Source organism: Staurois parvus, unplaced genomic scaffold (genome assembly GCF_062004578.1).
Source record: "Staurois parvus isolate SC_StPar_1 unplaced genomic scaffold, SC_StPar_1.0 ptg000682l, whole genome shotgun sequence".
Classification (NCBI taxonomy): Eukaryota; Metazoa; Chordata; class Amphibia; order Anura; family Ranidae; genus Staurois; species Staurois parvus.
This window is the reverse complement of record NW_028318478.1, coordinates 2346692-2361008: the sequence shown is the minus strand read 5'-3', so window position 1 is coordinate 2361008 and position 14317 is coordinate 2346692. Positions and strand designations below refer to the sequence as shown.

The window sequence follows — 14317 nt, the reverse complement described above, 5'->3', positions numbered from 1 at the left end:
ATTTGTGTCTTCCAGGGACACCCAGGTTTCTCAGCAGCACCTTGTCACCCGTCCTGCACTCGCACCCGGAGGTCAAAGTTTCTTTTATATCTCTGTCCTCGGGCATCTGAGGCAGCTTGGGCCTTGTCATAGGCAGCCTTCAGACTTTTCCGCAGGCGGTCCACATATCCTCTGTGTGAGGTTGCAGAGGTATGGTCTATGGACATGCCAAAAGCTAAATCTACTGGCAGCCGGGCCTCCCGCCCGAACATCAGACGATAGGAAGAGTATCCTGTGGCATCATTTGTGGTGCTGTTATAAGCATGCATGATAGCTGCTATGTGCTTGCTCCAGTGCTGCTTTTTCTCAGAAGTCAGAGTCCCAAGCATATCCAAGAGGGTTCTGTTGAATCTCTCTGGTTGGGGATCTCCCTGAGGATGGTATGGGGTGGTTCTAGACTACCTGATGCCCAATAGATCTAACAGTTTCTTGATGAGACTGCTTTCAAAGTCTCTCCCTTGATCAGAATGGATGCATTGAGGTAGACCATAGTGCACAAAGAATTTTTCCACCAAGATCTTGGCCACCGTGGGTGCTTGTTGGTCTCTCGTGGGAAAAGCCTGGGCATACCTAGTGAAGTGATCAGTTACTACTAGGATATTTCCCTGTCCACTCAAATCAGGCTCCAAGCTTAGAAAATCAATGCACACCAGCTCTATGGGTCCCTGACTCTGAAGGTGACCCATTGGGGCAGTTCGGTGAGGCAAAGTCTTCCTTTGGATGCACCTAATGCAGGAGTGACAGTAACCCTCAACTTCAGCTTGCATGCAGGGCCAGTAGAATCTGTCCCTCACCAGGTGGAAGGTCCTGTCGGGTCCTAAGTGACCATGACTATCGTGCAAAGCAGTTAATACTGTCTCTCTGTGTTTTTCTGGCAGGAACAACTGCCATCTTTCTCCAGGATCTCCAGAGGGGCCCCTTTGGTAGACCACCCCTTGGTGCAACTGCAACCGATCCCACTCTCGGTGTAGTAGACGGGCTTCCTTAAGGGAGTCAGTGAGGAGCAAGTCAGGGCATTGGCTCTCCAAGGCTATCAATGCCAAGCTACAGAGAGGATCTTCCAACTGATCCCTTCGCAAGTCTTTCTTGGAGAGTTTTGGCAGGCCTTCATCCCCAACTTGGGTGCCGTTGCAGTAAAATCTGGGAACACCAGCGGCTGACACTCCAAGGTCTTTGGCCCTGCATCCTCCTCCAGCTTGGTGTTCTGCTCCTTGACATAAGGCTTGTACCCCTTCGGGAGTCAGCTGAGTCCATTCTTCAGTATAGTCCCTGGAACAATGAGGCCTTCTTGACAATGCATCCGCATCCTTGTTTCCAACTCCTGGTCGATATTTCAGACTGAAAGTGAATTCAGATAAGGCAGCCAGCCATCTGTGACCTGTAGCATCTAACTTCGCCGTAGTGAGGATATAGGTGAGAGGGTTATTGTCGGTCTTGATCATGAATTCAGCCCCGTACAAGTAATCTCTCAGCTTATCTACTACTGCCCACTTTAGAGCCAGAAATTCAAGCTTGTGTGTGGGATAGTTCTTCTGTGGGTGCCAAGCTCCGACTCACATAGGCAACAGGCCGATGGTGCCCGTCATGCTCTTGATACAGCACCCCGCCCAACCCGTCTCTGCTAGCATCAGCATGCAGATCGTATGGCTTGGTTGGGTCTGCATAGGCTAGAACTGGAGCAGTGGTTAGACTCCACTTCAGCTGTCTGAAAGCCTCTTCACACTGAGCAGTCCACTGTTCTTGAATGGACTCTCTGGGTTTCCTAGGACCTCCAGCTGATCGAACAGGTTTTTGGCAGATCTGGGTCATCGTCTTCCTCTCCGCTCTTCAGTAGTTTGTTGAGTGGGCGAGCTGTTTTAGCGAATCCCTCAACAAATCTCCTGTAGTAGGAACAGAATCCCAGAAATGACCTAAGTTTGGTCACATTAGTAGGCCTTGGCCAGGAAGTGACGACCTCCAGCTTCTGGGGGTCGGTGGCCACTCCATCAGCAGACACAATGTGGCCAAGGTAGTTAACCGAGAGTTGATAGAACTGGCACTTCTCCAGGGATAACTTCAACCCCTCATCATGGAGTCTCTTCAGTACCTTCTCTAGACGCTCTTCGTGCGCCTCCAGAGTCTTGCCGAAGACAATGATATCATCTAGGTACACCAATACCTCTATCAGGTTCATGTCTCCCACCGTCTTCTCCATTAACCTCTGGAAAGTGGCTGGGGCACCGGACAGGCCTTGTGGCATGTGGTCGAATTCAAAGAACCCCACCGGGGTAATGAAAGCGGTCTTCTCTTGGTCTTCAGGGTGCATGGGAATTTGATAGTATCCGCTCTTCAAATCCAACACGCTAAACCACTTGGCCCCTCATAGACTCTGCAAAGCGTCTTCTATTCTTGGGGTGGTGTATTGGTCAGGAATGGTCTTCCTGTTCAGCGTCCGATAATCAATACACAGCCTCAATGCACCATTCTTCTTCTGTACCACCACTATTGGAGAAACATATGGACTCCGGGACTCTCGGATGATACCTGCCCCTTTCAACTCTGCCAGTTGCTACGCAGGTCTTCCATGTCCCCTAAAGGAATCCGTCGAACTCTCTCCCTGAATGGCTTATCCTCTTTAAGACGGATTCGGTGTTTGGTACTTTTTGCACATCCCACATCGAATTCACTCTTGGAGAATGCAACCTTCCATCCCTGAAGCTGAGCCTTGGCCCTTTCCTTCCATTCAGGTGGAAGGGGATTATTTTCCAGATAAAATTCCTTGGCAGGGATCCCATCTTTCTCTTCCCCCACCAAATCAGATAGTGAGACGGGTGGCTGGGTTAACTTGTCCCAACAACATCCGTGCTGGCATCGTCACAGGCAAGGCCGTTATGTTGCAGATACTAACTGAGATTTTTCCATGACTTCTTTGTAACGCTTTAGTTGAAACAACTTCAATAATTATCTCTACTCCCGAACCTTTCCTCTGGCCATCTGCCTCGACGACAATGAAAGGGCCTGGTTGCTTCCAGTTCAACTTGACAGACGCTTGTAAACAAGCCACTTCACCAAGCTGTAACACCTTCTCCCTTCGGTCCAAACGTTAGATCTTCCCCACTCCTTCAGCTGGAGCCTTCTGTTCTTGCACCAGGCACTGATAGGCCTGTCTCAACATGGGGTGCACACTTGTAGTTGAAGTGTCTGACTCCAGAACAACAGGCGTCAACAGTCTTCTGACCAGATCAGTATTGGTTCCTATAATGAGGGAACCCGTACTGACCCCTACTGGGCGAGGACAGACCACTGCTAATGTGTCAAAAGTATCAGTTTTCCCAGCAGCCGAGGGATCAAAAGTCAGCCTGACTGGTAAATAACCATCATAGGGGAAGTTTTGAGTGCCAATGCCCCATATCTCCAGCTGATCCAACTTCTGCAAGGGCAGGTGCTTGAGGTGCTTTTCATAGAAGTCTCGGTAGAGAAGAGTCACTTGAGCTCCAGTATCCAAAAGGGCCTTAGTGTAGATTCCCTCTACTTGGATGGAAACGACAGGAGCAGGTCCAACCAGCCTGTCTGGAAGCTTGGGGGTGGTGGGGATCTGAGTCTGTTTGGTGGCCTGAATCCGCACTACTTTCTTGTGAAAATTCTGATCTGGTTTGAGTCTCCTTTGAGTGCTGGGTATCTGGTGTGCATTGATCCTCCGCTGCTGGGCCGTATGTGCCAAAGTACATGGGGCACTGGGTCGCTCAGAGGCAACAACAGGAGCCTTCTGCAAAGGGTTGGACTTCCGCTGCTGTCTCCTCATGTCTTTTTTTATGAAGCTCACTACTTCAGATGGGCACCCAGTTTGCTCCTTCACCGGGGCCTTCTGAAGGTTTTTCTGCGACTTTCCAAGAGACAGCTTCTTTAATGCTCTCACCAACTCTGCTGTAAGGTCTGTCAGGTTCTCTTCATTTGAGCAATTAGCAATTAAATGGCCTACCTCTCCACAGCAATAACACTTCTTATCGTTAGAGGAGACAACACCCCTTCCTCCCTTGATCAGAGTGGACACTGTCTGCTTCACTTCCTCAAGTGACTGTTGCATATCGACATGGGCTTCCATCACTTGTCCTACTGTTTTCTGAATTCCACAGAATGTTTGCTGTAGAGTAGTTTGCGCCTGTGCCAACTGAACTATAGCTTGTGTCAAAGTTTCAATAGAGCTGACGGGCCCTTCATCTGAGCTGGTCTCCGATGCAGACCCAGACTGTATGATGTAAGCCGTAGCGCCATGTTTAAGACCCTTGGCAGACTAAGGTATCTGTGCCTTGGCTACAATGAGAGCTTCTTCCTCTCTAATAGCCTTTATGAATTTGGAGGAAGTGAGGAGGTCAGTTGGACTCATGGATCGAAGTTGTAGCACAATGGAATCCAATGGCTGGGCTCCCCTTTGCACCTGTAGCATTAAGGCTTTATTGGCCTCTTCAGCTTTCATCCCACCTTTCATTAAAACTTGTTGAAGGGTTTTATCTAGCCGTGTGACATAGTTTATTAACTTCTCACCCTCCATTTGATAAGTGTGATGAAAGAGATTAATTCTGTGCAATCTTCAACTCTCCCATAAACGTCACAGAGTGCTTCTAGACACTCAGAAACTGAGCAGGTGGGTTTATCCCATTTCAGGTTTCGAACTACATCAGAAGCTGGTGCCCGCAGGCTCTCTACCATCCTCTGTCTCTTTAACGTGTCAATCACATCCCACTCTTCCACAGCTTGGATGGCTTGATCCATCCAAGTATCAAAGTCATCTTCTCCTGAGGGTGTGGGAACTTTCCCTGAGAAGAACTGTAGTTTGCGATACCCGTAATTGGTGGACCCTACTGAGTTCTTGAGAAGCCCTGTAACTAGTTTGCCAAACTCAGCCACTAGCAGAGAAAGGGATTCTTCTGAGGATGTCACTGGCTTTGAGGTGCTGACTTCTGGGTCCAGCATGGCACTATCTTTAAGAGTTGATTGCAGAGTATTGGAAATTATCCCGGATGAGCCCCCACATGTAGCGATACCCCCGTAGGGGCTGCTTAAGTTTGTTCACTCCGCCACTCTGCCTCTCAACCCCAAGAACTGTCTCAGCCCCAACTGACACACCTGGCAATAGTGTAAGTGCAAGGACCAATGAAAAGCACACACGTTATAATAAAACACAGAGATCAGCTTTACTGTAAGACCTCTAAGGGAAGTAATAAACATTAACAACAGGTATATGTTAGGTGAATCAAGAGAACAGCAAATACTGTGACCGAAAGCCATATAACTGACTTTTACACTCAGGCTGCTTTCAGGGGATTCCAACCATGAATAACCCCAAAAGCAGAGGAAATACTTAAATGGCAACCTCAAAGTGGATTTACCTCCTCTACATAAATTTGGCTCTATGATGTCCAAGCAGGAGAGCAGAAGAATGACTCTCTGTTGTGTCAGACTTCTCCCTTTTAACCCCCGACACCACAAGCCCAATAGGAAAACACTGTACCCAAATGATGCTTAATAGCTACTTTCCAAGGTAAAGCCATTCCCTCAGACACCATGCAATATAGAGGCCTGACTACACGTACGGCACGTAGGCCTGACTACACGCGCACGTACACGTATGGCACCAGTAACTTCAGTTTCTTTGTAACAGGATGAATCTTGGGATCTTCAGCTAGCCACTTTCGTTGGTGCACTTAAACTCCTTAAACGCTTAAAGTATAATTGTAATCCTGTGGCAGTATTTGTATAGCAAAGCAAATAATGTGTTTGTTTAGCAGGGCCATCTACACAACCCAGTGCCTGGTGAATATGAGCAAAGTGTAATGTCTCTGTATGTGTGCAGCGTTCCTGTCATCTGACAGTGGGAGAAATCCCTCTCACCAGATCCTGTGACTAAGGCCCAAACGATCATCCTGGACATGACAGGCTCCTCTGGTCACCTCACCATGAGCACTTCACACTGTCAGGATGGGCATTGTACTGTAGGCCACTTCTCTCAGTTTGGATGTTCCCTTGGCTGATGCAGATCACCAAGCATGCAGTGCACTGCCCATAAGCACTTCTTTGCCAGGTCCCATCTCTCTCCTGCCACATGCAATCTCCTCTCCCCAGGAGAAAACCCCCAGATCCATCCCTTAACTCTCCGCTCCCTAAGCATGATGGCTTACGTAGTTCTTTTTTAATTCTATCTCCATATCAGCCTATAAGGCTGTTTCTGTTCAAGACTGCATCGTCCACAATGCTTTGCAGCTCACTTCCTGTTTGACAGAGTCCTTGTCATTGGCTCCTTTGATGGCTCTTATAATTGGCTCTCTCACTCTCTTACAGTCTGAGAGGAAAAGGGGGGCTGAAATTCCTCACTGTTTTGTCTGTGTCAAGGCAAGTGTCAGGTTACACAGGAGAAGCCAGACAGCAGATCACAGCCATGAGACAGGATTCATCTCTCCTGCTACATTAAGAAATCAGAATTTTAGCCTTTTTTTTAACCAAAGTACTAAGTTGTATGCATTAAAGAACAACTTCAGCTTTACCTGCCATTTAACCAGGAATGGTGGGAAGGAAGTGGGGAAATCACAGGAGCGTGGAAAGTGTAAGAGAAATGTTAAATTCTGTATATACATGCATTACGTTTCATATGCTTTGTTCTCTGTACTAATGCCCTTGGCAATGTACTAATTTTTTTTACATGTATTCACATTTAGTAATGGGCCTAACACCCACCTGTTAGGTTGGAATGTTCGACCGTGAACCAAACAAAAGTTTGACCGCAAATTTCGAACGGAGGGGACAATTCACTAAGTAGTATCTTCCCACATCTGAGTATCTGGTAAGACACCACACAGCTAAATACATTCTTTAATGTTTCAGCTGTCAGCGGGATTCCCACAGTATATAAAAATAATTTTTTTTTTTCAAATGGCATGGGGGTCCCCCTCAAAATCTATACCACTCCCTTATCTGAGCATGAAGCCCAGCAGGTCAGGAAAAGGGGGGGGGGGCCTTATCGGGCCTTATCGGAATCTGGAAGCCTGCTTCAACAAGGGGGCCCCCAGATCCCCACCCTTGTGAATGAGTATGGGGTACATGGTACCAATACTCATTCACAAAAAAAAGCGTAGTGTAAAAATAACAGTAGACAGTCTTTGACATGTCCTTTATTAAAAACAAAATTTAAAAAAAAATGTCCCCCAAAGTACTGTAGATACAACGTCAATCATTAATTAGGAACCACTGATCAATATTAGGATAGGAGTTGCCATCTATAATATTTCAAGACAGTAGTGCTTGACCATTTTTCTTTTATTTAAAAAAGGAATTTCACCGTATAATTGAAAAAAATTCTGGAGTTCTGCTTTAAGAAAAGAATGCAATTTTGCCACTTACCGATTTGAATGCATCCTCGCAGTCCAATAAGTAGTCCTGAACTATGATAAAGAGGCAATGGGATGTAAAAGACATCTTTGCTTGTGAGACCAGTTAACATAGCAACTGCACAACTTGTCAAAACACGTTTTTGCGTTAAGGTGGCAGCTTTTGGAAGACCTGGAAAAAACACAATATTTCATTAAAATCAAATTACAAATAATTTGTTTTCCAAGGGAATAATCCCAGTACAAAATGCCCACATTACCACTAAAGGTAATTGATGGTGCAGCAATTATCATTTGAGTTACTAAATAGCGATTCATACTCTGAATGGTCTAAGGTTACCGGTGGTGTTGTAGCAGATGCCTATAAGTTGGGCTGTTATTAGATAGAGGTATTGAGTTGGCCAGCTGGGGAAGGGTTAATGCTGGGTCTGCCGGTTTCCCTGGCTTTTTCTGGGCCTGCCCTCTGCCCTGTAATATACAAGTAACACCTTGTAGTCTGAGGTTAGACATTTCATAGGTAAAGTGCCTGCTTCCTTTTTGGCAGTATATGGTGGACAAAGCAAAAAAATAAGTGAAGCTCTGCAGAAGATCATAACACGATAATCCCACTGGATACCCTGGAATCCATTCTCTTAAAGGGCCAGAGCTAAGGAAATAGCCACTAAAGAGCAGCAGTGGATCAGCAGAATTTGTCCAGTATCCCTAAGCGTGTATGACCTATTTGATAGGTCAGGGAAGGTGGTGAGTGCATGGTGCACCTATTTGGTGATGGGAAACACCACGATGTAGTTGGCACGGTGGAGCAATGCGATTAATAGTTCACTACATTTTGGAGCACATATAAATTTGTTTAATGCGAGTGGATATTGCAGCACGTTAAATTTTGTTTTTTAAAAAAACGGTGTTGCACTACGGTATATTTGGTTTTATTTTGCACGGATTTGGAGCTCAAAGGTCCAATGGGGGCATAGCACGTGGAAGGAACACTTCACAGGTCATAAATTTGGAGACACATAATTCTGTAAAAGCGTGTTTGGCCTGGTGTAATTTATAGGTCAACATTTAGGGTGAGCAGGGAGTGGGGCCACAATTCAAGCACGTTGTTGAATATTGCTGGATGATAGCCCAATAAATGTTGGATTGGACATGTATTATTGCACTATTTTTGAAGTTTGTTGGACTGTCACTGTATGTTTTATAAAGGTTATGATTTCATTATATGAGGAGGGAGCACATAACATTTTTGTCTAATTATTTAATTTGAGTGTGAGTACACTAGACTAGTGTGTGCAGCAATCTGCTCCTTCTGGTATTACAATTGTGGTATAGCAGCACACAAGCCTTTACTATTTGTACCTTGCAGGATGGTAATTAAACACAAGATGGCAGTGGTCTGTGATTCAGTTATGCAGACTCTATTGAAGAAAAGCCTTGTTGAACTTGTATGCTGGTAGCAGGACTTCTGCGCTTAGACAAGGAGAGGAAAGACTACATTTCACAGAAGAGATAGCGAAGGAACGGGAGCATATATTTTGAGAAGCCGGGGAACTTTACAGGAAGTAAATGGTGAGAGGCAGAGATTGGGTGTGTGTGTGAAGGCCTTGTGGGATTCAGGAGATCTGGACCAGATCGGGCCTTTGAAAGAAGGAGGACAGAAGGACTGTAGACCGCTGGTATTGCTGAGGTGCAGAACAGTTAATCCTGTGGGCAGGTGGATTGTAGTGCTGTCATCGGAATTTCTCCTTAACAGAGGGACCAAAAGGACATGCGCCCCCCCCCCCCCACACACACACACACACTGAGAGGCTACCTCTTACACTGCAAAGGCTACAGACTGGGTGAGAGGGTTCCATACTCAGATCATCACAAGTTGCAATTGACTGTGTTAAATTTAAATTGTTCGGTTTAGTACATCTTACACAATAGCTTATTACACTGAGGCCCAGATTGCCTAGCCCACTCTGTATTACGGTCTACTACTTACACAGTTGGTAAGGTTGAATAAAGATGCCATTTCATCCAGTTCAACGTCTGTGACTGTGTGTGTGTATTCATGTTGAAAAGTATATCCCTATATATGGTGTTCACTAAGAAGTCCATACAAGAGTTCTTTTAAACTATCATACATCCCACTGACACCACAGATTGTGGAAGGACGTTCCATATCCTTGCCGCCCTGACAGTGAAGAACCCCCTACACACTTTAAGGTTAAACCATTTCTCCTCTAATTTCATTGAGTGGCCATGTGTTTTCTTAGGCTTCCTGTGACTGAATAGTTTATTCCCTCTGCTAGAATCCCCACTCAGAAATGTATATATCGTCATCATATTTCCTCTTAAGTGTCTTCTCCAGGGAGAATATGTTTAGTGTTTGTAGTCAATCCTCGTAACTGAGGTCCTCAAGTCCCCTTATTAGTTTTGTTGCCCTTCTCTGGACTCTCTCTAGTTCCAGCATATCCTTTTTGAGGACTGGTGACCAGCACTGAATGGCATACTCCAAGTGTGTCTGAACCAGAGCTTTATTAAGTGGCAGGATTATAGTTTTATCTCTAGAGTAAATACCCTTTTTTATGCATGCTAATATTCTGCTAACTTTGCTTGCTGTAGCTTGGCATTGCACTCCATAGCTGAATCTGTCATCTACTAGGACCCCCAGATCTTTTTCCATCCTGGATTCTCCTGGAGGTACTCCCACTAGTGTTTGACTTTCATTCATATTTTTAGCCTCTAAGTGCATTTTTTTTATATTTTTCAACATTAAAATTCATTTGCCATGCAACTTTCCACCCCTTTATTTTATTGAGGTCTTCTTGTAAAGTTTCTGTATCCTGTTGTGAAGTTATTGACCTTTGTATCAGCAGCAAACACTGAGATTACACTATTTATACCAACTTCTATATAATTTATGAATAAATTAAACAGAACTGGTCCCAGTACAGAGCCCTGAGATACCCCACTTACCACTCCGGACCAGTCTGAGTATAGGCTATATATCACCACCCTCTGGACGTGCCCCTGTAAGCAGTTTTCTATTCATGTACAATCCCTATGGTCCATGCCTACAGACCTCAGTTTGTAAACTAAACGTTTATGGGGAACTATATTGAATGTTTTTGCAAAATCAAGATATACTACATCCACTGGCCTCCATTTAACTAGATGATAACTCACTGCCTCGTAGAATGTTAACAGATTGGTTTGGTAAGAATGACCTTTTGTAAATCCATGCTGCTTACTACTAATGATATAGTTTTCATCTGCAAATTCTTGGATATGGTACCTTATCATCCCCTCCAACATTTTACATACGCTGCTCAAAAAAATTAAAGGAACACTTTTTAATCAGAGTATAGCATCAAGTCAATTAAACTCCTGGGATATTGATCTGGTCAGTTAAGTAGCAGTGGGGTTGTTAATCAGTTTCAGCTGCTTTGGTGTCAATGAAATTAACAGGTGCATGAGATGGGCAACAATGAGATGACCCCCAAAACAGGAATGGTTTTACAGGTGGAGGCCACTGACTTTTTTTTCCTACTTGTCTTTTCTGACTGTTTTTCACTAGTTTTGCATTTGGCTGGGGTCAGTGTCACTACTGGTAGCGTGAGGCGATACCTGGACCCTACAGAGGTTTCACAGGCAGTCCAACTCCTCAAGGATGGTACATCACTATGTGACATTGCTAGACGTTTTGCTGTGCCTCCCAGCACAGTTTCAAGAGCATGGAACAGATTCCAAGAGATAGGAGGTTACTCTAGGAGAGCTGGACAGGGCCATAGAAGGTCCTTAACCTATCAGCAGGACCAATATCTGCTCCTTTGTGCAAGGAGGAACAGGATGAGCACTGCCAGGATGAGCACTGCCAGAGCCCTAAAAAATGATATCCAGCAGGCCATTGGTGTGAATGTCTCTGACCAAACAATCAGAAACAGACTTCATGAGGGTGTCCTGAGGGTTGCCCAACATCCTCTAGTGGGCCCTGTGCTCACTGCTCAGCACCATAGTGCTCAATTGGCATTTGCCATTGAACACCAGAATTGGCAGGTCCGCCACTGGTGCCCTGTGCTTTTCACAGATGAGAGCAGATTCACCCTGAGCAAATGTGACAGACATGAAAGGGTCTGGAGAAGCTGTGGAGAACATTATGCTGTCTGTAACATCATTCATCATGACTGTTTTGGTGGTGGGTCAGTGGTGGTCTGGTGAGGCATGTCCATGGAGGGACGCACAGACCTCTACAGGCTAGACAATGGCACCCTGACTGCCTTTAAGTATTGGGATGAAATCCTTGGATACATACACCAGGACACCATCCGTCGTCTCATCAGGAGCATGCCCCAACCTTATCAGGCATGCATACAAGCACGTGGGAGTCATACAAACTACTGAGTACCATTCTGAGTTGCTGCAATGAAATTTCAGCAAAATGGACTAGCCTGTTGAATAATTTTGTCACTTTCGGGGTGTCTTTGAATTCAGTCCTCTGTAGGTTGATCATTTTCATTTCCATCAAACGATGGGGCATCCTTATGTTCCTAACACATTACCCAGTCCATATCAGTATAGATATCCAGCATGATATTTTTCCCTATTGAGATCTGATGTGTTTTCAAAGTGTTCCCTTAATTTCTTTGAGAAGTGTACTATCGATGTTAACAATGACTGGTCTATAGTTTCCAGGAATATATTTTGGCTCTTTTTTAAATATTGGAACCACATTGGCCCTTGGCCAATCAGCTGATACCATTCCTGTCAGTATACTGTCCATAAGAATTAGGAATAGCAGTCTGGCTATATCCTGAGTTCGTTGAGGACTCCCGTGTGTAAGCCATCTGGTCCTGGCGACTTATTTGCAGTAAACTTTTCAAGTCTTTTTTGGACACTGGCTTCTGTTAGCCACAAGGGTACATTGTGAGATATGTTGCTAATGATGCAGATGACTACTTTTCCTTTGTAAAAACTGAGGAGAAGAATGCATTTAGTACAGTTGCCTTCTCGTCATTTGTAACCAACTTTCCTTCATCATCCTTTATTGGGCCAGCATGCTCTGACCGCATTTGTGTTTACTGTTAATATAGTTAAAACATTTCTTGGGATTTTTTTTTACTCTCGTCCACTAAGTGTCTCTAGTAGTCTATTTTAGCTTCCCTGATTGCGTTCTTATTGCATTCCTTGTCGTGTTGAAAAGCTGACAATGTCCTATCTGTCTTATATTTTTTAAAGGCCTTTTTTTTTTCCTTAATCTTTTTACATTACAGATTAACCACCCAGGTTTAACCTTCGCTCTTTAATATTTATTGCCCATTGGAATGCACTGGATGACACCTTTATTTAATATGTTTCTAAAGCACTCCCATTTTTCCTCAGTGTTCAATGTTCATAGGATTTGATCCCATTTAATATCTTGTAGTATTGTGCACAGTTTAGAAAAGTTGTTTTTTTTAAATATAGTGTTCTTGTACTACCCATGTGCCTCCTTATCCTATGATTTATGCTGAATGTAATTATCCTGTGATTGCTGGTTCCCAAGTTGTCCTGTATTTTCACATCTGCAACCAGATCCATGTTATTTGTAATTAACAGATCTAGTAATGCATTTTTTTCTAGTTGGGCACATGAAGTTGTCCTGTAAGACATTCAAGAAATGACAGGCCTTAAATGAGTGAGCCTTTCCCTCTGCCCAGTCAATTTCCAGAGTTGAAGTCCCTCATTATGATGAAATTACCCTGCCTTGCTGCCATTTCTAATTGTGATAGGAGATCCAACTCCTCCTTGTCCTTCAGGTTAAGGAGCCTGTAGCATACCCCCCCACACTATTATTTTCCCACTTGTTTCTTCTCTTTGAAGTTCCACCCACAGGGACTTCATCTCCCTCCCATGCTCCATTTGCAATGTCGTCGCGTATGTTCACTAGCAAATCATTCTTGATATACAGGCATACCCTTCTTCCCCTTCTACCCTTCCTGTCCCTCCGACATAAGAAATACTCCTGGATAGTTGCTAGCCAGTCATGTGAGCTGTCAAGCCAAGTTTCTGATATTCTCACAAAGTTGGAAACCTCATCGTGTACCAGCAGCTGCAGTTCTTCTGGTTTATTAGCTAGGCTCCTAGCATTTGTGTGCATGCCTCTCAGTTTTGTATGAGTGCACCTAATTTCCTGCTTAGTTTTGTGGCTGTAGTTTTGCATCCTCTGACCTTCGCTCGGTGCTGGCTATCACTTTATCATCTGAGCCCTCCCCCCGCCCACCAATCATCAGCTAGTTTAAATTCTCTCTAACTTTTTGTTCATCCTCTCCCCCAACAAGATGCAGCCCATTTCTACTATAGAGCTGGAAACCAACTGAAAGGTCAGCCCAGTTCTCCAGGAACCCAAAACCCTCCTTCCTACACCAATTCCTTAACCCCTTGTTAAGTTATCTTAACTCCTGCTGCCTCCCTGGTGTGGGTTGAGGTACAGGCAGTATTTCTGAGAATACCACCTTGGAGGTCGTTCAATTTAGCTCCTATTACACTGAAATAATTTTTTAGGACGCTCCACCTTCCTCTTACTTTGTCATTGGGACCAATATTGACCATGACAACTAGGTCTTCTCCAGCTCCACCCAACAATATGTCCATCCAATCCGAGATATGCCAAAATGGGGTGCCCAGTAAACAACATACTGTTCAGCAATCACAGTCTTTGTGACAGATTGCCCTATTTGTCCATCTATTAATTGAGTCCCCTACCACCAGTATCTGCCTAACTTTGCTTTTAACCTTGCCCACCCACCTTACTGGAGCATTCATTCCCATAGGAGCTAGCGGAAGGAGAGCGCTCCAGCCGTGCCACCCCTGACCTGATATTCCCAACATCATGCAACTTGGCATATTTATTAGGACCAACTCAGAACTATAGTAAGGCTCCTCCTTCTAACCCTCCT

General features: G+C 44.8%; 1 protein-coding gene across 1 annotated transcript in view; it reads right to left on the bottom strand.

Moving 5' to 3' along the window:
* The window catches only part of LOC149447529 (long-chain fatty acid transport protein 2-like), a 306199-nt gene that overhangs the window by 66408 nt on the left and 225474 nt on the right, over positions 1-14317 (bottom strand). The window contains exon 5 of the mRNA XM_089652380.1: positions 7411-7569. Coding sequence (XP_089508506.1) covers positions 7411-7569 — 159 coding nt within the window. The remainder of the gene's footprint in view (positions 1-7410; positions 7570-14317) is intronic.